Source organism: Mchenga conophoros, linkage group LG1 (assembly GCF_057382185.1).
Source record: "Mchenga conophoros isolate Kocher_MC1m ecotype Shallow Benthic linkage group LG1, M_conophoros_male_GT1.1, whole genome shotgun sequence".
Lineage (NCBI taxonomy): Eukaryota > Metazoa > Chordata > Actinopteri > Cichliformes > Cichlidae > Mchenga > Mchenga conophoros.
Window position 1 is genome coordinate 7,116,364 of NC_140526.1, and position 24,759 is coordinate 7,141,122.

Genomic DNA, 24,759 nt, shown 5'->3' on the forward strand with positions numbered 1-24,759 from the left:
TTATTGATGGCATGTTTGTTGAAGTACTTCTCCAGCACATTTAGATTGCAAGCTTTGATATGCATAAAACTGGCACCGATGTAATATTTCTGGGTTTTGTTTTTAGTTACTATTATTTTCCCATGCAGCTTTCCAAAAATAGAAAAAGATCATCTTGGACTTGATTATCTCCCCCTATTTTACCCAGGCTTAAAAAAACAATAACAAAACATAACCACACACATACACTGGATAGTTTGCCATGGAAATTACTTTATTTTAGACAGGCAGCAGAGATCTTTCATGTGAGAGAAGAGACAGAAGGCGATATTGACAATACACATGGTTCATCACAGCTGCACCATTTGGCTCAGGGGGATAAGAGATTTTTTTTAAGCCGTTAAATATAAAGCCACATACTGTAACCATACAGACAGAGCAGGGCTGACAAAACTGCAAAACCGCAAGAGTGCTTGCAGAGTTCCTGAGATAGTCTGGCTGTGAGGGAGATGGGGCTGTTGCCAGGCAAAGAGACATTGTAGTTCTCAGGATTTCCCCTCCCCATCAGTAACATTCTCCTTTGAGAGTTTTACAAAAAGGCCAAACATCCTTAATTCATCAATTTTCAAGTACAGAAAATCTTGCATTTTAGGTATGGAGTTTGAAAAGTATTCAAGAAAGTGGTTTTAAAGTACAATTGCTGCTTTCACTCATCAGATGTTTGATGCTGACACACCTGCCTAACTCCTGGCCATTTCCATTCTTGTGTCCCCCTCTGGACAGCGAGTCTCTTTCTGACAGGCCCTTTAGAGGATAATCAACAATTTAGATATTAACGGCTATAAGAGTAAACATCTCTTGTCTCCGCTCCATTTCCAAAGTGTTGTAACAATGATGACATGTTTTTGTTTTTTTTTAAAAACCCAAAACAAAACAAAGAGAGCATGTTCCCTTCCTGAATCCCAAAGTTTAGTCACCTCACTTAAGTTAAACACCAAGAAGGAAAAACAGTTACAGAGAAGGTGGGAAAGCCCTTTTCTACTAAGATGCTTATTCTCTTGCCCCAGAAGAGCAGGTGCTCAGTAACTACGTCCAAACAGAGTGTAGTACTGGGCCGGCTCCTTGCCGCTGACACACTTTTGTCCAGGTTGGAGGGTCTTCAGAGGAGTGAATGGGATACAGAGACTCTTGGCTCCCATGGACGGAGCACCAGGCTCCAGGTCCTGGTCCCTAAAAAAAAGATCAAGCAAATAGTCCTTCAGTGGTGGAAATTAAGCACTCTGAGCACAACAAGCAAACTGTGGGGGAAATCACAGGAAACATTATGTATACAATACCAATATGTCAGACTTACTTAGCAGTGATTTTCTTGATCCAGTCCTCGCATTCAATTCCTCCACAGAATGGGATCTGGACAATCTATCAAGCAAAGGAAAATATATGAGATCAATTATTTATTCTGATGAGGAAAGACGGTGAGATGTCTGAGCTGTTGTGGCTTGTTTGTGTTACTCACCTTGCCCTGGTCCAACTCTTTCTGGAACTGCTCCATTGTGTCTGCAGCCACCATGTGACTCTTCAGATCATCTGAAGCTCTGACAAATAGACATTAACCAAGTGTTTACAGACACCATGTAATCTCACAGAATCTGTGTACACTTATTTATATTTTAACTTTGACACTTGTATCAATTATTAAATCCTCTAACAAAAAGCCCTGTGGTAGAACTGTCCTCGACTGGGGATGTGTCCATTTGTAACAAAACCTCAGTGTAGTAAGTATAACATACTTTTTGAACAGGCTGTTCTGGATGTCCTCCAGCATGTTGAGCAGATTCTTCTCCACTTCAGCCTCTGGTATTGTCACCTTTGCTCCTGAGTCTCTCCTCGCTGCGACACACTGCTTCTGCTGCATGTCTTTAGGGCCCACTTCCAGTCGGATAGGCACTCCCTGGATGAGAGACCCCAGCATACAGAACAAGGAGTCAGAAACCAAACTGACATCTGTTTTTTTCCAATTAATATCCTCTGCATCAGGTTAAAACTATAATAAGGATTATGATCATGTTGTTAATGACCTTGAGTTCCCAGTGGTTGAACTTCCAGCCAGGTGAGTAATTGTCTCGGAGGTCAGACTTCACCCTGATACCAGCCTCCTGCAGCCTTTTCAGGTATTTGGTGCACTGAGCCAACAGCACCTCCTTCTCCTGCTCTGGCAAGGTTGCGGTGATCCCACAAGGAATGATGACAACCTGGGAAAGGAAAGAGAAATCTTAGACTGGCTGTTGCAGCATCATTTACATCAATATAATAGAATTTAAAAAAGGACCTTAACATCTTCATCTGTTACAAAAATAAAATCCCATGTGTACATGTGACTGAGTGTTCACCTGGAGGCAAGCCACTCTGGGTGGCAGCACGAGTCCCATGTTATCTCCGTGGACCATGGCGAGAACACCGATGGTCCTGGTTGTGATTCCCCACGAGTTCTGGAAAGCCAGCTGCTTCTCGCCCGGCCTCTTGGGGTCCTCAAACACAATCTCAAACATCTTGGAGAAGTTCTGGCCCAGATGGTGGGACGTAGCACCCTGAGGAAAAGGGGACTCTTGCTTCAATGCAATGTTTACTTGCTTACTTGAGTAAGAGGATTGAGAGAATAAAGCCAGTGTGTTACCTGAATGGCTCGGCCGCTGGCAGAGATGAATGCCTCCACGGTTGTTGTGTAATCTCCTCCTGCAAATTTCTCCTTCTCAGTCTTCCTCCCTTTTACCACAGGGATGGCCATTAGCTCCTCATACACCCTGGCATATAGATCCAGGATTTGCAGAACCTGCATACAGATGACGCATAAACAGCCTTCCAGAAAAACTGTACTCGAACATGTCTGCCTAGGTACGACTGTTTTACATTCTGTCATGTATATTACCTCCTCAGCTGCCTCCTCCTTTGTGGCAAATGCTGTGTGTCCCTCTTGCCACAGGAACTCTCTTGTCCTCAGGAAAGGCTGGGGATGTTTGAACTCCCATCTCTATACAATGGAGAAGAGATGCACACTAAACTGGGTGCTCTTCCATGAGCAATCTTGCAACCATTAACTAAAGAAAAGAAGGGAACACTGACCACAACGTTACACCACTGGTTGAGTTTGATTGGCAGGTCTCTGTGAGACTGGACCCACTTTGCATAGGCTGGATACATCACTGAGGTGAATAAAGAGAGATAAATGGGGTTAGGAACAATGTTAAATGTTTTCAAATTGATATGCTGAATGTGAGTCTGCATAGCTTTATGTTAGCCAAAGAGCTGTGGTTCAGACCTGTTTCACTGGTGGGTCTGACAGCGATGGGCTCTGCAAGCTCAGTCTTTCCTGACCGAGTTACCCAAGCAACCTTAAAAAAGGGGAAACCAAAACTGTAATAACAGGATATTGCACATTTACAGTTCTATATTTTTACTACTAGTTTTATTTGTATGATTATCTCATACACGCTCTTTCTGTAAAGAGCACTCGTCTGTTTGGGCAGCTAGGACTGACTGTTTTGACCTGCTGAGAGAATTTTTACGACAGCCACCTTAAATGTTAGGACTTGAACCTTTCAATTAACCTCCTGACATCACTAGGATATAAATGACGGAAGACCATAAAAATAATGGCAGAGTCCCATTTATGGATCAAGACTGTGCTTGATCCATAAATGCATGCGCGAGCATATCATTATGATTTCTTGTAGTTGCCTATTTCTTTAATTTATGTTACCCAGTTTGCTTTTTGTAAACATCAGAAGATGTCCGTGCAAAGTCTCATTTACCTCTGGAGCAAAGTCTGCAATGTGGGACTTCTCCTTCTCCAAAGCTGCCTGAGAGACAAACATAGGGAAGTAGCAGTTCTCCACACCCAGTTTCTTAATTTCCTTGTCAAAGAAGTCTTTAATAGACTCCCAGATTGAGAAAGCCCAGGGTCGCAGCACATAGCAACCGCTGACGTCATAGTACTCAATCATCTCAGCTTTAGTGATGACCTGAGGAGGACAAGAGAGGAATATTAACAGAAGATTTTGACTGACATAGCAAATTGTGCTGTTGGAGTAAAGGGTGATACTCACCTGAGAGTACCAGTCAGCCAGGTTCTCCTCTTTTTTGGCTTCCAGACCCAACCTGACAGGAGATATACAAATGAGTAAGAGTTATAGAAACATTTCATAGGTCTTTTAAGCACAATTTATTGTTAATCATGTGTTTCTTCGACAGAATTTCATTTATTTTCTTCACAAATTTGAGAAAGCGGTGATGAAGCACTGACAGAGAAACACGAACACAACAATCGGGTAATTCTTGGTTAGTGATCACTGCTCCTGAGTGCACAAACACAAGAGTAATGACTGCAATTTCAAGTCAAGTCCATCATGCTGCTTAAAGCAAACTGTATTTCTAAAGCTAACTGACAAAACAGAGCTGGAGCATGAGGGCAAAATGATAATCCTTTTTTTTTGGCACAATGACACTTTTACTGCCTGAGGAACAAAATCTACTTTCTATATATCCATATAGACGTATATAAACCCTTTTCTCTCCCAGCAGGTCTCCAACTGACAGCTTCAAGTGTGCAAAAACAAAAGTGCCAAAAACAAGACTACGAGTCTAAAACCATGTTAGTATCAAGGCTTTGTACTCACAGTCTAGAACTTTAGCATGCCAACATGGTAAGCATTAATTCAGTGGGTTAGCATTTAGTAATCCTAAACACAAAACACTGCTCAGGCTGAGGGGAGTGTCAGAGCGACTGTCAGGAAACAATTGCTAGAAAATGCAACTTATTTAAAAATGTAGCTTTTATTGAACCATATGGCAATTAAAAAAAAAAAAAGACAATATTTTACATACAGGAGAATTTTAAACATTTTTATTTGTATCATGTTTGCCATTTATTACATTTTTAAGTAATATGTATTGTAAATATGTATTGTTTGGGTGCATCAAAAATGATGCACCAGGCGTTAAGGAGTTAACTCTCCCCCTAGCCCAGGGGTCGGCAACCTGCGGCTCCGGGTGGTTTGGGAAAATAAATTAGAAGTATTTAGCTGAAGTGTATTTTATTTGTGTTTAGTTCTTTTTTTAACTTGTAGTTCTAAATTGGAAGATTATTGTGATTTTGAAATATAAAAATAAAATTATATCTTATTATTTTTTCATCGCTCAAAATAAGCGTCACACTCGCGGAAGCCGATATACCCGCCAAAACGCTGTGCATTTATCGAGACTTTCAACACCAAGTAGGCCAGTTATGGATCTTCGGATCCACATTATGTTGTTCTTCACCGTGAACTACGTTAAAAACAAACACCGCTCACGCCTCACAGATGACAGCAGACGCTGTGCGCAGAGGTTCGGGACCAGAAGTCTTATTGTAAACATATCACGCAGACCCGACGATGTTTGCATGAACACGCTTTTCAGCATCTCTTTATTGACCACTTTTCACACACGGCTGCTGTACGCATACAGCCGGCTGTAGCTTTTCAGCTCACAGCCCGACACACACCAACACAACAGCAGAGAGAGCACAGACTTTAAGGCAGTGAGGCGCGATTGCGGGTGCCGCTCAGGTGCGTCCGCCTCCCCTGCAGCGGCGCTGCAGACCACGCCCCGCCACACACATTAACCAGGTAAAATACATATTTAGGCAGAATTTTGCAAATATCTAATTTTTTTTTAGCAGCATAGTGCTTTTTTTCCCCAATTACTTTTTAAAAGTCAGGTCAAGGCTCCAAAAGCCCAAAGGCGATATAAGGGTGGCGGCTCACAACAGTTTGTTTCCTACATGGATCATTTTAGTTCAGCTGGGCATCTTTCCTTTTGTTATCTTTCTTTAAGAGTTCAAAATGTGTTAATTACATAAATAAATGTAATTTTCTCTGTAGCACTTCATGAATTTCATAAGCAACACACCTTAGTTGCTCTGTGGATTCTTTTAAAAAGCAGTTAAAAACTTTTCTGTTCATACAAGCCTTTTGTTGATCTACGTATTTTATATTCTTTACATTATGTACATTTGATCTTTTACATTGTGTATAATGCCTATTGATTGTATTGTTTATTTTAATATTTGTGTACAGCGCTTTGTGACTGCCTGTCTGTGAAAAGCGCTTAATAAATAAACTTTACTTACTTTAGTTGTTCACACAAAGCATAAAGGACAAAAAAAACCAAAACAATATATACAGCGTTATCTTCACTTTAGATTTCAAAAAGTATTTGCGGCTCCCAGTGTTTTCTTTTGCGTGGAAACCGGGTCCAAGTGGCTCTTTGGGTGTAAAAGGTTGCAGACCCCTGCCCTAGCCCCTTATTTACCACTCCCTATATTTAGACATGTACCATTTGTTTTATTGGATAACTTTTAGGCACATTAAATGTAGTGTATTATACAGTAAACAAGGCGCAAATTCAGACAGAACCTATAATTATTATATTATTACAACAAATTCCATCACTATACATCCGGTAGTTGTCAAGATGATTCACTAAAAGCCAAAAATATCAACCTCTTGATGCTGTGGTGATCATAGAAAACAGATATTTCAATCTGGACCAACCATGGCAACAGTGCCCTCTCTTGACAAACGGCTAAATCATGAATATTAAAAAAATTAGTAATGTAGCACCATCTTAAAGCCAGTAATTTTAGCACACAACAGGCACTGAATATGCAGGAAAAAGCAACCACGTCAGACTCACCAAATCTGATTTCAAAAACCCTCCTCAGTCGGTAAGAAACAGCAGCATAGGCTTGTGCTTCAACCATCTTCGGTTTCCAAATCAACACACCCAAATACCTGTGAGTGTGTGTGAGTGTGTGTGTGTGTGTTTATTGTTCTAAGACAAGACACCTGACAGGAAGCTGGTGGTGTTCATACCAACAACAGTCCTGCTTAAAATGTACTACTCATTGGAGTACAACCTCCATCACCTGCTGGGGGTTTCATGTTAAACATTCAAATATATGTTTACCAAACCGTGCATATTCTAATGAGCTCAAATCAGATGTATGAGAATGTGACCAGGTGTAAATGCTTTAATTTAACTCTCCATTTATTGTCAATTTTCAGCAAATTCAAGGACAACCAACTACAGACAGCTGTGCTATTTCTTTTACAATAATCTGCTTTCTTCCCCAATAAATGTTTCCCCCATTCATCACAGTCAGATGTACCCAAAGAACACATTTTAATGTGTTGAAAACCCAAAGACAAACAATAACTTGTATGCAATGCAAACAGTAAAATACTACTATGTTCCTCAATATTCAATGTTCATGGTATTGCATGTAAAAAGGATTATCATTTTAGCTGAAATCATATCAGAGTTGTTGTTATGGAGACCCATTTTAAACCAAAAACTGTGTTAGCTGAAAATTGAAATCTAAATTTAAGCCCGAGCTAGTTCATCTGCATTTGGAAATATGTGAAGAGAGATGGGTGAAGGAGTACTTCCAGTCTCTCACCGTGTCTGTTTCTTGGGTCCTTGACCCTCTCCTGCACCTCCTGCTCCTCCGGAGGACTCCTTGCTCTGGCCTCCTTTGTCTCCTTTACCCTTCTTCCCTCCTCCTCCTCCACCCTGTTTCTCAGACTTGTTCTCCTTCTCCTTGCGGTTTTTGTCCTCTCCTCCTGTACCACCAGCAGCAGCCACTGGTTTGTAGTCTTGTCCAGTGAGAGTCTTGTACTTGCTCTTCAGGTCCAGTAGAGTCTTCACAGCTTCGTCCACCTGGTCCTAAAAAGGAGATGTGATTGTTTATGTTTATGTCTGTGCAATTTTAGTTGTATTTAATACCACTCTGTAAGTTCTTACCTTGGGGGCCTTCTCAGACTTTAGCTTCCTCACCAGGTCTCCCTGCTGGGACACCTGTGAGAACAGCTCCTGAGCCTGAAGAGAGGAGTTAGACTGAGTGGAGGCTGAGCTGGCCTGGGTTTGGGTCTGGGCAGGGGTAGCTGGGGCTTGTAATCCCGGTTTGTAATCTTTTCCAGTATTCTGTTTGTACTCTGCCTTCAGAGCCAGCAACTGCTTCACTGCAGCATCTACTTGATCCTGAAAAAGAACCAATGGAAGGAGAAACATCAAGTCAAAGTCAACACCTCAAGGACTACTGAAAGCTACAGAGCCTCAAAAATTTAGGCAAATGGTAAAATCTCACCTTAGGAGCTTTTTCAGCCTTCAGTTTTCTGACCAGTTCTCCTTGTTCAGCGACCTTCTCATAGAGGTCATTGGTGGAGCCATTCTGGACTGGAGCGGGTGCTTTCTGAGGTGGGGCCGCTCCAGGCTTATACTCCTGGCCTGTGATACGTTTGTACTCTTCCTTCAAAGCAAGCAGCTGTTTCACTGCTGCATCAAGCTGGTCCTGAAGAAGATGAAACAAGGAAACTGTAACCCAATTTATTACGATGTTTAGGATTTTTGTGGGTAAAAATATTCCCATTCCAGTGCATGGTGAATATTGTTTTCCCACAATTTACATGCTGGCGACAGCAATCAGTTTTTTTTTTTCCTATCAGGTGTCAGATCATTGTATTACCTAAGATTGGTCATGCATTTTTGATGTTAATTCAGACATTTAGCAGTTTTTGCCTATAGCCTTGTGTTCAGCTATCACTCTGATCAGTACAATCCCTCTGGATTACCCTCTCGCAGACAGCAGTTAGAGAAAATAGATAATTTGGTAATAGTAATAAAGCAAATACACACACATTTTTAATATAAGCACTGTTATAATTGTGTGAAACAAGTATGTTAAGCACATGCCGATACGGAACATTTACTGCAAAATTAATTTAAAACCCTAAAACAAAGTTAAAGTAGTGCAGAAAATGTGTGCAAATAAAGACAAAGCACTTTCAACTAGGGTATTTGTAAGAAGAGTCAGAGAAGTAATTTTTTTCTTTCTTTCTTTCTTTCTTTCTTTCTTTTTTTAAGTGGTGACACATAATTCATGCCAAAATAAGAAATAATCAAACGTACAATTATCTGTACCAGCCCTGTTACCAGGAACCACGTAATGTTTCCAAGAATAAATCTAACTGGTTCGGCACTGAAGCCATGATAGGATGGATTGTTTATTTTAACACTTGTGTGTGTGTCTGAGTAACATTAATAAGTATTAGTGGTTTCAGACTAAGTAACTCCAAATTTCTGACATCCGATTTCCGAGGTGACCGGAATGTGGCATATGAATAAGGCAGGAATTTTTCTACTGTCTGTATTCATCATGCATTTGAATACCTTGGGGGCTTTTTCCGACTTCAGTTTCCTCACTACTTCTCCTTGCTGTGCAACATGTTCATACAGGCCCGAAGAAGAAGAAGGTGGCGAGGAAGAAGAGGTGGCAGTCACGGGAGATGAAGCAGAGGGGGCGGGTGTGGCCATCCCTGGTTTATAATCCTGACCGGTGAGCTTTTTAAACTCTGCCTTGAGAGCGAGGAGCTGCTTTACTGCAGCGTCAATCTGGTCCTGGTACCATTAAAAGTGATCTTATAGTAATGGGTATTTCAGAATAAGCTTGACTGTCATGCAAATGGCACGAGGAGGTGGAACGGTCACTGGACAAATGTTGTGGGACATCACAAGGGAAGGACCAGACAAGTGATTTTTGACGCATGAATTCAGCGGATATGAGATGGGACACAAAAAACGAGCGGACAAACAACGTGGGGCATAAAACGAAGATCTGACAAACAGATGAGGATGTGACTATGGATTGGAAAATGCCCTTTACCTTTGGTGCTTGCTCTGCTTTCAATTTCCTGACCAGCTCACCCTGCTGGACAACACGACTGTATGGACAGGACGTTGAGTCTGAGGAAGAGGTAGATGGGGCTGGCGTTGAGGCTGGAGGAGCCATGCCTGGCTTGTATTCCACACCGGTTTGCTGCTTAAACTGCTCCTGCAGATAAAGAACAGATGAGACTGTCAGTATTTTTTTTTTCAAGCAAAGCCCTTTTTGAACATCAACTCCTGACAATTTCAAGAGAATTTGGATTTAATATTTGCCAGAAGGATCACTTCAGCACATGTCTTTATCTTTATAATACTTTTATTTAAAGCCAGCATACCTTTAGAGAAAGCAGCTGCTTAACAGCCTTGTCCACTTCATCCTTGGGAGCTTTGGCAGCTTTGAGCAGGCGGACAGCTTCGCCCTGTGCTACAATGCTTGAGAACAGGTCAGCTGCTGGGGCTGGCACAGAGGTTTTAGGAGCCTTGGCAGGGCTGGCAGGCTTATACAACAGAGATGAAGATGAAGAAACTGTCAGTTACCAGTTTATCCAAGATGTCTCACATTTTTATCCCATTTTATTCCAAGCTTGCATGCTAAGCTGATGCCCTGAAGGCCCTAGATGCCAGGGAATTTTATTTATTTACTTTTATTTTTAGAAAGACGCTACAAACATAAATATCGTTAGCCTACTGTTGCTAACAATAAAAAAAGAACACGTGATAAAACTCTGAAGAAGTAAAGAACCAGAAAAGTATTATGACTTAATAGTTTTAGCAGATAACCATCCATTTATCTTTTATCCATAATAATTAAGACAGGTAGGTTTGACTTTCCTTTGGTGTATATACACACTAGGACATAAACACACACACACAATACATTCTCTTCAAAAGTAGGAATGAATAAAATCCACATAAAATTCCCAGAATAAAATCCTTCACACGCTGTGTGACCAACAAGTATAATAGAAGGAGGCTAGCTTTTCACTAATATTCAACTTTTAAGCTAGAAGCTGTCGGTTTTCAGGCAATAACAAATAATAATATAAAAGGCCGACTGGTAGCTTTCAAACTGGGCCTGAACCTTGTTTAGTTTTCACCTATTATTAGTCTAGCATTTGCTTTACTGGTTAAACCAGTTAGGATTCACAGGGTAGGTTCCTGCTACTGCCACTAATTGTACTGTGCTTTTTGTTTCCGTCTTAGTACATCCAACGCAAACATCAGAGCAAACTTTAAGTAATTCAGATGACTTTATGTCTTTCATACAGGACCATTAGGCGTATAATTGCAAACCCCTTACTGAATACTCACTGTGTTGTCAGAAGCCTGAGTCTTGCTCTTTTCCTTGGATCCAGCTGTTGGCATCTCCTTAGTGTGGCCATCTGGAATGTAGATGAGCACACAAGGACTCTCCTTACAGCTGTTGGGACTGCAGACACAACCCCAGTTAATAAAACAGTAATACAAAAAAATGGATACATGCCCAAAAGGTGTTTTGGTACTGAGCAGATTCGGGTTTCCACTTCTTTACCTGAGTGGCTCATAAGGCTGGTCACAGATGTAGAAGCCCCGCCTCTGGAGCTGGATGATGTCACCTTTCTTCAGGTTCTTCAAACAGGGGTCACCAAGCATCTTTTCTTCCAACTGAGATCAAAAACAGATAATAAAATAACCACATCCATGCAGTATAATGCACACACAGAGCAAATAACTGACCTTGCTATGTTTATTAATGTAGTCCTTGAAGTTGTCGTCTTTGGTGATGACAGCTTTGGAGATGAGTGGTTGATAGTTGACGCAGATGGCTGGCACCGGGAGGGAATTGTTTGTTTCAGCCAGCCAAGTGATCTTTGTTGTCTTCTTGTAGTCTTTGTTGTCCAGATTCAAGCTTGCCTTCATGGACAAAACCTTTCCATCAGCCCCTCTAAGTGATAAGAAAGGGCGACAGCATGAACAGATCAGAGGGAATTCTGATTCTTAAAAGAAATACAGATCATCTAAACGATGGTCATACTTGTTGATCTTGGTGATGATGAGGTTGCCCCAGTTGATAAAAGTAACCGTCTCTCCCTCTGTGAAAGTCTCAGCATCGGCTCCTTCAATCAGAACTCTAGGACCATACCAAACCTCCTTCATCCCAACCTCGGCATTCTAGATAGGCACAGAAATGGCATCAGCTCAGTAGCACTGCAGCAAAGCTACATTGGTAAGTATGCATCAGTGAACTGACTCATGCTATAGTCAAGTGACATAAACTGCAGTTCCTGGAGTGGCTGGTTTTCAAGTAAGGGAGAGTCAGTCCTTATAGCAAAAGATGCTGAATGCTATTAACGGAGATGTTTCAGCTAAAAACCAAGGTGCTCTTCCCAAAAGAGAGTAACACAAGACATGTTAGAGCTAAAAAGATTTTTAGGAATAAAATCAGTACGGGTGCAACGATACACAAAATTCACGGTTCGGTTCGGTTCGATACTTTGGTGTCACGGTTCGATATTTTTTCGATACAAAAAAAATGTTCATGCCTTTTTAATTTGTCATTTATTAAAATTATAAATATATATTTTAACTCAAAAGTACAGTTTTTAAATTTAACCCTAACCCTTGTGCGTGTTTTTTATTTTGACAGCGAATGCACACCTGCGGACCACTTATGTGCAGCCCTGGTTATATAGCTCGTCATATTGCAGCCACAGAAATTCTTTTGTCCATGAAACCATAAAGCTGCACTTTCTTTTTGCCTTATAGTCTGATTTGTCATAACTTCTCCGTTTTGTGGTAAGCTTTTCTTTGGCTGTCACTTCTTCACCCTGACCCAGAAACGGCCCTAACCAATCTGGCGCCCTAGGCAAGATTTTAGGTGGCGCCCCCCTACATCAGCAGTGTAGTGTAATGTTGTAACAAATAATATTTCTATTAAATAAGCTTTACTTTGCATTTTAATTAACGTGGGATTATTTTTTGTATTTAGAAATAATAGTACCAACTTTTTTTTTTTTTCAACATTTGTGGCACTGGCGTGGCGCCCCCTGATGGACGGCGCCCTTAGCATTTGCCTATACTGCCTATGCCACGGGCCGGCCCTGCCCTGACCTGTCTTATTTGGCTCAGCAGAACTGAAATGCTTTTACACACGGACTCACATAAGCTCAGCGATTCTCTGCGCGATCAACCTCTCACATGTTTAAGCTGCAGGAGATTTCACTTGTCATGTTTGCATAGTAAGCTAACGATTAATAAGACGATGTCAGAGGAATTGGTGCACAAATTATCATCACTCACCAATCAGTACTGTCGCGCGATTGCAAAGTGAAAGCAAAAAAACAAGCGCAAATTCAAACGCGATTTCAATATGTCACATATTGACAGTGGCTCACAGATGCCAATGACATAATTACCCAGCTACATTTCTGAAAGAATGCAAAAGCATTGACATATATTTTTCCTTCCTACAATAGCCCGACGGGCAGGGCAGAGATAGATTTTGGTAGCCCGACTGAAAAAAATCGCTAGCTCCAGGACGTCGGGCTAGCGATATTGCAAGCCCTGTATCTGATTGAGGAATCACTCATCTTTGGAAAAGAGAGTTTATTACAGAGAAATGGCTCTTTCCAAAATAAAAGCTATACTATCCGCTTCTTCTGGGCTATATTCTCAGCAGCATAAGGAGAATCATGTGCTAACAGCTGTCTAAATGACTCGGCTAAAGTTAGTAGCATGCTTGTTGTTTTTGTCTTTGCACTAGGATGATGTCTGCGTAAATGTGCAGTCATATTCGTTGTGTTCCCACTAGTGCTTTCAGGTTAATCTCGTTGAAATTACCTTAAGCCACAACACGGCAAATCTCCGTTAACGAGCTACCGCCGATCGCCCCGTGTGTGGGGCTAGACGGCCAACACGTTAACGAGCTAACTGCGCTAACACACTAGTTCCCACCCATGTAATTGAGCATTGCATGGCACATCCAACATACTGTTTTACTTTAGTCCATGACTCGCTTACCTTCAGGGTCATACACATGAAAACCAAAATAATTCCAAACGCCAGATCTGAATGAGGGTGGGGGAGGTCCATGTGTCTTGCTAGCTTGCCCTGCGCTCTTCCTTCTGACTATGCTGTCTGTGTTGAGCGCTCAGTGGATCTGCGCTGGACAGTGCAGCCTAGGCGGAGTAGTCTAACGCAGATTCACTGAGCGCTCAACACAGACAGCATCGTCGGAAGGAAAGTTGATAAAATAAATTACAAATGTTGTATTGTTCGATACATAGCCGTACTGAACCGAAAGCACTGTATCGAACGGTTCAATATCGATACGAATATCGTTGCACCCCTAAAAATCAGTTACAATGAGATTTAAATGACAGCTGTTTTGATGGGACAAACTGGACAAAAATATGTAAGTAATCAAAATTGGCGGCAAGCTGTTAAAAACAAAACAAAAAAATCCCCTCAAACCTTGGGATGTTTGGCAATTTCCTTCATCTCCTCTGTAGCCTCTGGGACAGACACTGGCACCACATAGGAGCTGGATAGAGCTGTGTACCTGGGAGCTACCGGGTCTATAACCTAAAACACCAACAGAGAGAGACACATACACACACGCAGAGGTCAGTAAAAGAAAAATCTGCACTTCACATACAAAAAGCTGAGTAATGCAAGAAAAAAGCAAAATATGATGCAACTTTGAAGGCTTCTCCAAAAAGAAACAAAAATCTGGACAGAGACGCTTCAGCTCAGTAAGCGATAAATAAAACTAAGCCAGAGGAGGAAAAAAAAAGATGATTTCAAGAGTGAATAATGACTGTATGCAAGTTGGGAAACAAGCTTTTATTCAGCTGCTTACTTAGTCGCTATCCGCTTCCACTATTTTACCAGCCAGCCTGGATGTAAATGACAACTGAAGGATTTGAAAAAACGTTTTCATAACTGATTATAACGTATCGTACACACACTTTTCATGTTGTTCCACAAAGTTATTTATTGAAGATCTAGTCATAAAAGTCACCATTTCTCACAGATACTACTGCTAAAAAGTTTCAAGTCATTTTGTCTATTTAAAAAAATCTTTTTTAATATAACAAAAACATTCAGAAAAGTTGCAACCATCACTGATGTGCTTCAGTGGCACACGGGTTTCTCTGATGCAAGTTTACTATGTTAAAGATCAACAACTTTGGTTGATTAGAATATCAGCCCTTGTGGGCTTGAATGTAATCTTAAAATGGGGAGAAAAAAGCAAAAAAAACCAAAACAAAACATGGTTTTGAAAGTTGTCAGGGTAACAATTCACATATTATTTTCATAAAAATTAAGATCTCATACACATTCTGTATGAAGCCCTTTACAAATTGTCTTACCAATATGTACCATTTTATGAATCTGCCACTGGAAGACCTGTGACCTGTTCACAAATTAAAGACTTGGGTGTTCTCACTCAGTAATGCATGATTAACTATATGAAAGGGCAACTTCTTCATCACAAAAAATACATAAATAAAACTGAAGTGGCGTAAAGGATGAAAAAGAGACAACAGATTCATAGGAAGATAAAGACAAACTGCCTTTCAGGGCAGTTAATATGGAATATATTGAAGCATTTCCTGTATCTTCAGTGAATATGCTTTAGATTTGACATTTGTTCAATCTGTGTAAACATGTATAGAATAAAAACAACCATATTTACTTTACTCAGAATGTTTGGGAAGGGAAGCCAACAGTCACGTGACCCTAAATAACCACTATTTTAAAAACCTTATTTTGTATTGACTTAAAATTGTCTGTTGCATTGTGCCAACCTATTGTTTGGAATCCTATTGTTTGGGCTGGTAAAATAGCGCAAGCCATTGGCGGGCTTTCAGATTAACCAGCACATGATGGAAGCAGGGAGAGTGACAATGAGGAAGAGCAGGAGGAGCAGGAGGTGGAGGAGTACCTTCAGACAGCTAACGGGCAGCTTGGAAACAGAAGAGTGAGATGCTGTTTAATGTCAGATACGATAGAGGAAGAGAGAGAGGAAGAGACAGACACATTTACACAGAATGATCCATTCACAGAACTTATCCTTGCTGCTTTGTTACACTCTCCTGATTTGGTTTGTGTCTTATGTCAACGTCCAACGCCCTGACCACAAATGCATGTATGAATAAAATAGTGAATTATAATTTTTTCAAATGGACGACAGGGAAATCAAAACAGGGGAAGCAGAAGAGGAAGTGAAAGCTGAGTGATGAGAGTAATTAAGCAACTAAAGAATAAACTAATATGGAGCCTACTTTATTTCACTAAGCTTGGTGTAATTATCCATTACATTCAATAAAAGAAGACTTATTCTGCCTTGTTTTATCTACCAGTGGTGCATGAGCCATTAAGCATGTGTCTCTATGATGTCAGTAATTGTGGATATTGCTAATATGGTCATCAGTTTGCTGTCAGCATAAAAGCTCCTCCCACATGCTGTTAAATTCTGGCTGCCCTTATTAACAGAAATCAGAATAAAGCTTATTTAATGGAGGGTCAAGAGCTACCGTGGGTGAATTGATTAGCTACATAATGGTCGAGTTTAAGATGAATAAGGATTATATTGGATTATTAACCCTTTAAAACCACTGCAGTACAGTCCAAAGATACAATACACACCTAGAAATCAGCTTTGAAGTCATGTTTTGATTTTACACAATGTGGAAAAATGGCTACTATTCAAAAACGCCTAAAAATGGCAGGTATATTACTTCAACAACAGGAAAATATTTTAGCCTTGTCAAACAGACCAACAGTGTAAAGTTCCTAAAAACTGACCTAACCTGTTCTGGCACATAAGACTAAAGCACACAGTGGAATCACATTCACTGAGATTCATGTGGTCCAAAACAAAAATGAAAGTGATCATTAACAAATATGTAACAGGTAACAATTATTATTATTACTATTATCATTATCATTACAACTCATTATTGTGTTGGCCATTAATGCCCTATTTCTAACTTGATTTTGGTTGAGCTTAAAACATAAGTAAATAAGTAAAGCTAAATCAAATGCTTTCAAACCCAAATGCCTGCAAAGACACTAGGATGGAATGGTAGGAACAGTACGAGGCACTGGTGAGTAAACTGTCTGTTAAAAAGCTCCATATTTGAAGATTTATATAATAAAAGGAAAATAAAAGGTGACTTAAAAGCAGACAGCTGCTCACAGTTACAAAGTCTTGATTAGCAGAATAGAATTAGACAAAACTCATCTCTTAAATACCTGTTAAAAAAAACAAAAAAAAACAACAAAAAAAAACAGCCACCTTAAAACATCCCCTTGCTAGCATGAAGAAAGTTTATGAGAATAATGTAACTATCTGACAACTGCAAGGAGCAGCTGGTTAGTTGAACATGCACATGAGACCTTTGCAAAAACAGAGACAGCTGTCTTTAAATCGACCTCACTGCGACATGATCACTGCCAATTGGTAGCTGTTGAATTTAACCACCCTTGAATATAAATCCTTGTATAGGTCATACGTTTAAAACAGACTTTGTTTTTTGTTTATTTTTTGAGAGAAAAAAAACTGCTTTCACTTTCTTTACATTTAAACTGATGGTTCACACCTTCTTCCTGACTCTGGGATGAAGCAGCAAGTGCCAGCAAGGAAGACCACACAGAGGAAGCAACACTGACGTCCACAGTTGAAAATGAGGACATCAAATCATGAATACCAACATATGTGGGACGTGAAATGAAGCAACTAGTTTGGTTTTTCAGGTTTTCTGTGTTATTGGGGTTAATAAGCAGGCTGAGATTGGGGGTAATGAGGCAGAAGAGGAGGTGGCAAATGAAAGCATTTAAGAGAATGAAAAGAGCAAAGCCATGCCAGCAGTGAATTTGCAGAGCCTGTTTTTTTACTACAGATTCATTACATATACTTGAACGCTGGTAGATTTACACTTATACCTCTATGCTCACACGTGACATCTCTAACATATAAGTCAGGTTTTGACTGAAGAAAAATCCAAAACTAATTCACAAAGCAGGAAATAAAGTTATTTTGTGTGCAATTTAATATATCAAACTTATGTTCACTGTGCTCATATAAGCCCAATAAATACATTTATTTGTGTTGCTGCAGCAAAGCTAAACAGGCTTTAACAACAACTGATTAAAATTCATGATCAGAAACATTTTAAATGTTCTACTGACAAAAATTTCGACACAGATGAAATATAACAAAATTTTAAATGTACCTTCTTATTGAAGGCCCAGATCTTGTCCCACTCCATGTTAACCACAGACCTTGATCCACCCTAGGGAAAAAAACAGGGATTAATAAATAGAAAAAAAAAAGCACATTTTTATTTAAGAATGTACTCATTTGCATCAACATTGTGGTTTTCACTTAGCACAGATTATTGCATCTTCTTTAAAATGCACCTGGGCTGCTATGAACTGCTTCAGACCCTCCACAGTCATTCCTCTTCTCAGCACTCCTCTGACAGTGGGGAACCGAGGATCATCCCTGAAGGACAAGACCCCCAAAAAAGTCAAAAGAGCACTTAAAGGGAGAGAGAGATAAAAAGCAAAACAAACTAAGCCAAACTCACCATCCATCAACATATCCCTGATCAACAAACCAGGTGAGCTTCCTCTTGGAGAGCACCGTGTTGTTGAGGTTGAGTCTGGCGTACTCCCAGACGTAGGGCTTCCTGAGGCCCAGAGCATTGATTATCCAGTAGAACTGCTCATCACGATCATGATACTCAGTGGTCCTGAGAGCATGGGTAACGCCCTCTAAGCTGTCCACAATGGGGCAGGCAAAGTCATATGTTGGGTAGATGCTGAAAGCAAAGAAGATGAGATGTATTATCAAACTTAATTATCTGAATGTGCTCAATTTTTACCACACACACACGCCGTGATTTGTTCCAAGGTACACAAAAACACAGCAAATTCAGAGTGACTTCTGTTATGCTCAACAATAAAGCCTTCACTGACCGACTGCTGCTGTAATGACCAACCCGTTAACTCAACTTGAGTGGTCCAGTCAACTTTAGAAAACATTTTAACCTTTTCACGCATAGCGGTCACTACAGTGGACAGCTATTCAAAGGCTTTTTCCTTGTATTTGTGTCAGTGTTGATGGTATACTTGCACATAAACCATTGCATTGGACACTGATGTGTCACTCCATACACATCAGTTATCCACCTAAGTGGATATGTAAAAAAAAACTCTTTGAAAAGTACATGTTTAAAAAATGAAGTTCAAAAATCTTTGTTTCATGCCTAAAGATGAATAAAAATACTTAAGAAAAAAAATCCTGATTGAGGTTGTCAGAATTCATGCATGAAAAGGGTTAAACCCCTGCATGGATTACGTTTATTGCCAAGTTCTATATGATTGCTTGTTTTTTGTCAGTGCGCATTGCTGGTTACTTTAGCATGCATCTAAAAAACAAACAAACAAAAAAAAAAACATGCGTCTCCATTTTTACCAGGTGGACAGTTAACATCTAGACAGACCTCATGAGATAAGTGATAAATGTGAAGAGCCACTACAAAGGCTGTGAATAAAGCTCAGAAATTTCCACGTATTTAAATTAAAAAAAAACAAACAAACAAAAAAAACAAAAAACAACAACCTTGGTTTCATGCTGTTCTCTTTTGTTAATGCAAAATGAAAAAAAAAAGAACAAAAGTGATCAATTTGACCAACTAAAATAAACCTACAACACAATATGCAAAATCACAGGACAAGTATGCAACACACATTTTCTTTAATACAAACTGAAAAAGTGCAAATTATAGTCAACATTTTGGATGCCACAGAAACTAGAGATTAATTCCTCATCAATTTTAGGATTTTGATTACTGGAATAAATAAAAATTGTTATTAATACCAGAGCAGTTTTTGAATAACATGACTTCCTCTGTTCGTGTTAATGCTAATTTCTGCTTTCTACGCTTTTCTTTTTATTCTGTGTATATAAATGCTACAATTCAGACTAATAATAGAATAAAGCCACATACTTGTAGGTGTTTCCTGTGCGAGGGTGGGCTGCGTTCTTGCAGCGGTAGAGGGTGGGGTCTCTCATGCAGCCATTGTTGGAGTTCATGTCAATCTTTGCCCTCATGCAGCATGTCTGACCGTACTCTGTTCCCGCTTTCATCTCCGACCACATCTTCATGTTCTGCTCCACGGCTGCAAGAGAGAGACACAGAGAGGAGTTGTATAGAAAAATCACATGTTGCTAGGCTTCAGCATTCACTGACAGGTCATCATCATCGTCCCGTCCTAAGCCGTACAATTGTTTCTGCAGGTGGACTCAACACGCTGCTCCCTCTCCTGCTTCATCTGCTCAGGTGGGGTGTTGTCGATGTAAGCTTTGCCCTCAGCAAGCAGCTTCTCTGCAAACTTCATTATAGTGGGAAAGTGGTCACTGGTGTAAGTGAACTGGTCTGGACGGATCTGGAGCATGGCAACATCTTCCAGGATCACCTAAAGAGCAGCACAGCAAAGAAATGTGAACACAAAACTTACACTTCATGGTTTTTTTTGTTATTATATTTATTTATCCAAGTAACAACAAAATAAATAAATAAATAATATCTTACCTTCTCAAAGTCCTCCTTCTCCTTCTCAGGGTTGGTGTCATCGAAGCGCATGATGAGCTTGCCTTTAAATGTGACCTGGTAGTGCTGGTTGAGCAGGGCAGCCTTGGCATGTCCGATGTGCAGGTATCTGTCCAAGGGAGGCAGAGAAAAAGTTAGGGAAGCTAGTAAATTAACAAACGTTTCTTCTAAACTCCAGATTCAAGTCGTACCCGCTGGCCTCAGGAGGGAACCGAACCACCACCTTGCCCATCTCAGCTCCTGGCAATTCCACAAACTTCCCGACATCTGCCTTTTTCCCTTCCAACTGTGAAAATGACCCAATCAGTCAAGAATGGAATTAAAAAGTGCATTTATATCTTAATCTTACATGGGTCACAAACATAATAATCAAGCATTAAACATTCAAACATCAAAGTTTAATGTACCAGTTTAGTTTAAAGAGATAAAAACAACATGTTTGGTGGCTTTATAAACATTAACATCTATTCTTTTTTCTTTGCATCTTCAGGTTAAGGATTCGGGTCATGCTCACCCAGTTTTACAATCATAGTTTGCCACAATGAACACTGACAAAATAACACTTACTTTGTTTTTGTTCATTGAAGCCTTCTTACTGGTGTACTTGTTGCCTACAGCAGTGAAAGGAACTTGTGAGCTCAGGAAGAAGAACCAGCGGCTGACATGGGAAAAGGATTTGCCCTGCTTTGGCCATTCCCCATGATCTGTGGATAAAGAGTCACAATCTGTAGTGCTGATTTTAAAATGTTTAGTTACATATATTTCACACTAAAATCAGTCAGAGAAAAAAGCTGTTATATCCTGGATGTTACTGACCTTTGAGAGCAGCCCAGACAGACAGATCAGCCAGGGTGAGGGCATGCCCAACCAGGAAGGTCCGCAGTGAGAGAGCCTTGTCCAGTTCAGCCAGTGCCACAGTCAAATCTGGCTGATTACACAGACTGCGAGCACTAAACTCCAGCCAGTGGTCAACCTGAAGACATCATGAAGAAAAAATTAAATGAGCATTCAGAACAATTGCAAAACATCACAGATATGCACAAACATACACACCTCAGTCTGCTCCATCATGTTGGATCCATACAGGCCAAGAGCAGGAGCAACCCGAGCCAAGTAGCGACAGATAGAGTTGTCATCGCTGAACTGGACTGAACTGAGAGAAGGAAAATGAGAAGAGACAGTTGAGATAAACTAATGTAAACTCCACATCTCTTATTTTGTACAGCATGTAAATTAAACTCGACCTGCAGCTCGATAATTGTGGCACCTACTCTGAGATGTGAAGCCGCGTGTCTTTGCCTTCCTCCACTGATACCTGCACACTGCTCTTCACATGTTCAGCTGTCAGAAGTGCCCCTGCAAGACAGACAAGACAACACAGTGTTTTTAGTGTTTTTACTCTCACACTCCAAAGCACAGCTCCAAAAAACAGTCAAATTTGATCACTGCATACCTGCACACTCAAACAGATATGAAATCTGACAACCAGGTGAACTGGTCCAGTGACACAAAGCACGCAAGCTGCAATCTTTCCCGTAACTCTGCACAACACCTACCTTAAGTTCAGTCTGCTTCAAACGCTTTTTGTACTGAATCCACATTCAACTCCAGACCTTTTATCTGCTTATTTCTTTTCATTTGTTTTCAAACTAAACAAACCGAACAATGGCATAAGCTCACATACAGACAAAATTACATTATTAGTTGTGTTACAGGTCTCACAATTTCACATTAATATTGTAACAGTATGCCACAGTTAATCTAGGAGGCCAATAAAAATTCATTTTTATTTCTGAGCTCATAACAAGCCTTGGTAAAGAACTCAAATAGATAACCCCCAAAATTCTGTAATCTGCTACACTGAACAAGCCCATGAGACAGAGTTGCTGAACATTTCATACACAGAGGTGACGTTCCTTTGAATAACTGATGTAATCTTTTGATGAGCATGCCAAACATTCATAGAGCTACCGTGAATATTTTCTAAGGATTTTTACCACACTTCACTAGTGACTGCAACATACAATTCCTACTGCCAGTTTGACCGGAGTGATTCAGAAAGCGGACCCTCGCCGTTTCGTAGAATATTGTAAAGTCATGGTTCCCTTGGAAAATGGCTTAACATTCATAGAAAATCTAAAGCTGTGTGGTGGGTGTCTGCTCATACTGTGGAACACAAGTCCTTAAAAATGATGTAAGTTGTAAAGACCAAAAGAAGAGCAGGGTTTAGAGCTTAATTGTCCGCTGTATATACAGTAAAATATAAATAGTACTCCCTTTCCTCCAGATTTTAGATAAGGCAACAGAGTCCAACTTCTTGAAGTACAAATAAGTGATACTTACTGTGTACTTATCTTTGTCATAGAATAATGAAAGAGCAGACCTCACCTGGCCATGAAAAGTGCCTGTCCAACTAATTTTGAGAAATGGAGGACTATGTATAAAAACAGCAATAAACCCAAACCAGTGCTTTTGTTAAACCTCCTGAACTAAAGCTGAAAGTCTGAACTTCAATCACAATCTTGATTTTTTTCATGTACAGAGGCAAAGCTGTAAAGAAAGTATCTAAATACCTACAGATTTTATTGTAAGGTTTATATAGTCATATATTGGCCTGTCTACAGCTGGTGTATACATGCTCTGTATAAATATGCATGTATGTACAGCTGTAACTGTATGTTTACAGGTGCATTCCGGCATATCACCATTATAAAGGAAAGCTTCTCTCTGAATTTGTTGTGCCCTCGCATACATTCCAAGCACCTGCATTTCTAAAAAACCGAAAGAACACAGTGCAGGAGTGATCATCCCCATCCAGTTCTACTACGTTTCAGGAGGCTTGCATCAGCCTGCTGTGCTCAGTAAAAAAAATAGCTACACAGGGGCGCTGTTCAGCAATTATGAACGCTATTCATTTCATTAGCTTGCTTTTGGAAATAACTTCACAAAAATAATCCCTATAAATTATTTTCCACAGTTGATTGAACGTGTCAGAGTGGTCTGCCACAATGCATTCAGTTTCAGCAGCTTATAAAAACCGAAAGCTGCCCAGCTGAGCTAACCGGCCGGTCTTTAGCTAATGTCAACGTGTCAACCAACGTGTTTCATTTCCAAGTTCAAAAAGACTTTTTATGTGTAGTGTACTCATGATATGTAGATGTTACAGTGGAAGCAGGTGGATAAGAGTTAGAACCGCTGTTTTGAACAAAAAGAACATTTCGTGAACTGTTCACGTGTTGTGGTTTTGGTTTCAGAAGTGCCTACTGGCTAGCTAGCCTTAGCTAGTATTTGTATGCATCTACAGATCACCAATCTCCATTGATTTATGGATGAAGTCACACTCTTAACTTCATATTTTATTTGAAACAAGAGCTACTACTCATTTCACGATATTTTAACACTTTATATCATCTGCTATTAAATTCGGGTCGTGTACAATGATCAAATATAAGTCGTTTTAATTACAAAATAAAACTCCAACTTATTTTTTTCACATCTTCATGTCTGTCTTAACAAGATTCATCACAACGACTGATTTTTGATATTATAATTATATATTTTCCAGTTTAGTATGACACACAGGTGTAAGAAAGCTGATGTCACTCGCAACCTTTCATGCACACACACGGCTAATAGCAGAAAGTCACGTTATTTGGGGATCTCAGGGTGTAACTCACCGAGAGGAGGATTGCTTGTGTTGATGGTGAGATTTAACGCCATACTGCAAAATCCGGCTTCCACACAGGTGGTTACGAGACCCAGCTGAAGTTAACTGGCATGTACAAGAGGTCCACAGCACAGAAAACACTACTCCAGACACAGGAGAGAGAACGAGCCGAGTCGTTCTTCTTCGCCTTTCTTTGCGATTTACGGCAGCTGACATCCCTTTGAGTTACACTACTGCCCTCTTCTGGTTGTAATGGTCAATCGTCTGCTATGCAGTTGTTCAAATCAAATTATTTCACATAATTCCATTTTTACCAACTTAGATTAGTTAAAATCTATGAAGATTTACCAAGAGTCAAAAGTCGCACCTTTACAGTTTGTATCTTATCAACCCTTTTGCGATTCTCTTGGCTTTCATTAATAACTATAAGGTCAAGAAGATAAAGAAAATTGGTATTTTTGCAGGAAATATGACCCATAAAATTATTTTAATGTTATATTGATGTTAATATGTATAATAGTTTCTGTTCAATACAATGTTTTTCTGTTTCATCTTTCAGCTCTAGGCCTGTGTAGGGTCTGTCTTTTCTAACATGCCGACTAACGATGTTGTCAAAGAATAATTACAATACTTAAACAGTGCTTCAAGATTGCATTAACTGGCTAATCCTTGATCATTTAGCTTTAACTTTATATCTCACTGAAATATTAGTGTATTTCTGTCGTGTTTTATCTGCACTTAATA

At 40.0% G+C, this 24,759-nt stretch overlaps 1 protein-coding gene across 3 annotated transcripts; it reads right to left on the reverse strand.

Moving 5' to 3' along the window:
* Positions 1-232: 232 nt before the first annotated feature.
* On the reverse strand, positions 233-24,196 carry eprs1 (glutamyl-prolyl-tRNA synthetase 1). Of its 3 annotated transcripts, XM_085296375.1 has the most exons (36): positions 24,026-24,196; positions 21,620-21,704; positions 21,402-21,501; positions 21,165-21,321; positions 20,916-21,052; positions 20,540-20,634; positions 20,331-20,457; positions 20,022-20,214; positions 19,746-19,917; positions 18,321-18,554; positions 18,151-18,235; positions 17,964-18,023; positions 15,671-15,691; positions 14,194-14,304; positions 11,756-11,892; positions 11,458-11,665; positions 11,273-11,385; positions 11,053-11,170; positions 10,077-10,238; positions 9,740-9,907; positions 9,247-9,474; positions 8,165-8,368; positions 7,822-8,058; positions 7,478-7,743; positions 4,083-4,134; positions 3,789-3,998; positions 3,296-3,368; positions 3,100-3,179; positions 2,906-3,007; positions 2,654-2,809; positions 2,370-2,567; positions 2,058-2,231; positions 1,770-1,930; positions 1,496-1,574; positions 1,334-1,398; positions 233-1,209 (listed from the first exon to the last, which is right to left on the reverse strand). In XM_085296375.1, the coding sequence occupies exons 1-36, from the start codon at positions 24,066-24,068 to the stop codon at positions 1,059-1,061; spliced, it is 4,962 nt and encodes a 1,653-aa protein (XP_085152501.1). In that variant the 5' UTR covers positions 24,069-24,196; the 3' UTR covers positions 233-1,058. The 3 variants fall into 3 exon arrangements, with proteins under 3 accessions (XP_085152501.1, XP_085152578.1, XP_085152666.1); XM_085296452.1 differs by lacking the exon at positions 15,671-15,691; XM_085296540.1 differs by lacking the exon at positions 9,247-9,474.
* Between the last annotated feature and the right edge of the window lie 563 nt (positions 24,197-24,759).

Coding starts and splice junctions, on each gene's coding strand:
- eprs1 (XM_085296375.1), bottom strand. CDS start 24,068: ATGGCGTTAAATCTCACCATCAACACAAGCAATCCTCCTCTCG. Junction 19,918..20,021: donor GTCCACCTGCAGAAACAATT/GTACGGCTTAGG, acceptor TCTCTCTTGCAG/CCGTGGAGCAGAACATGAAG. Junction 3,369..3,788: donor TTGCAGACTTTGCTCCAGAG/GTAAATGAGACT, acceptor CCCTTTTTTAAG/GTTGCTTGGGTAACTCGGTC.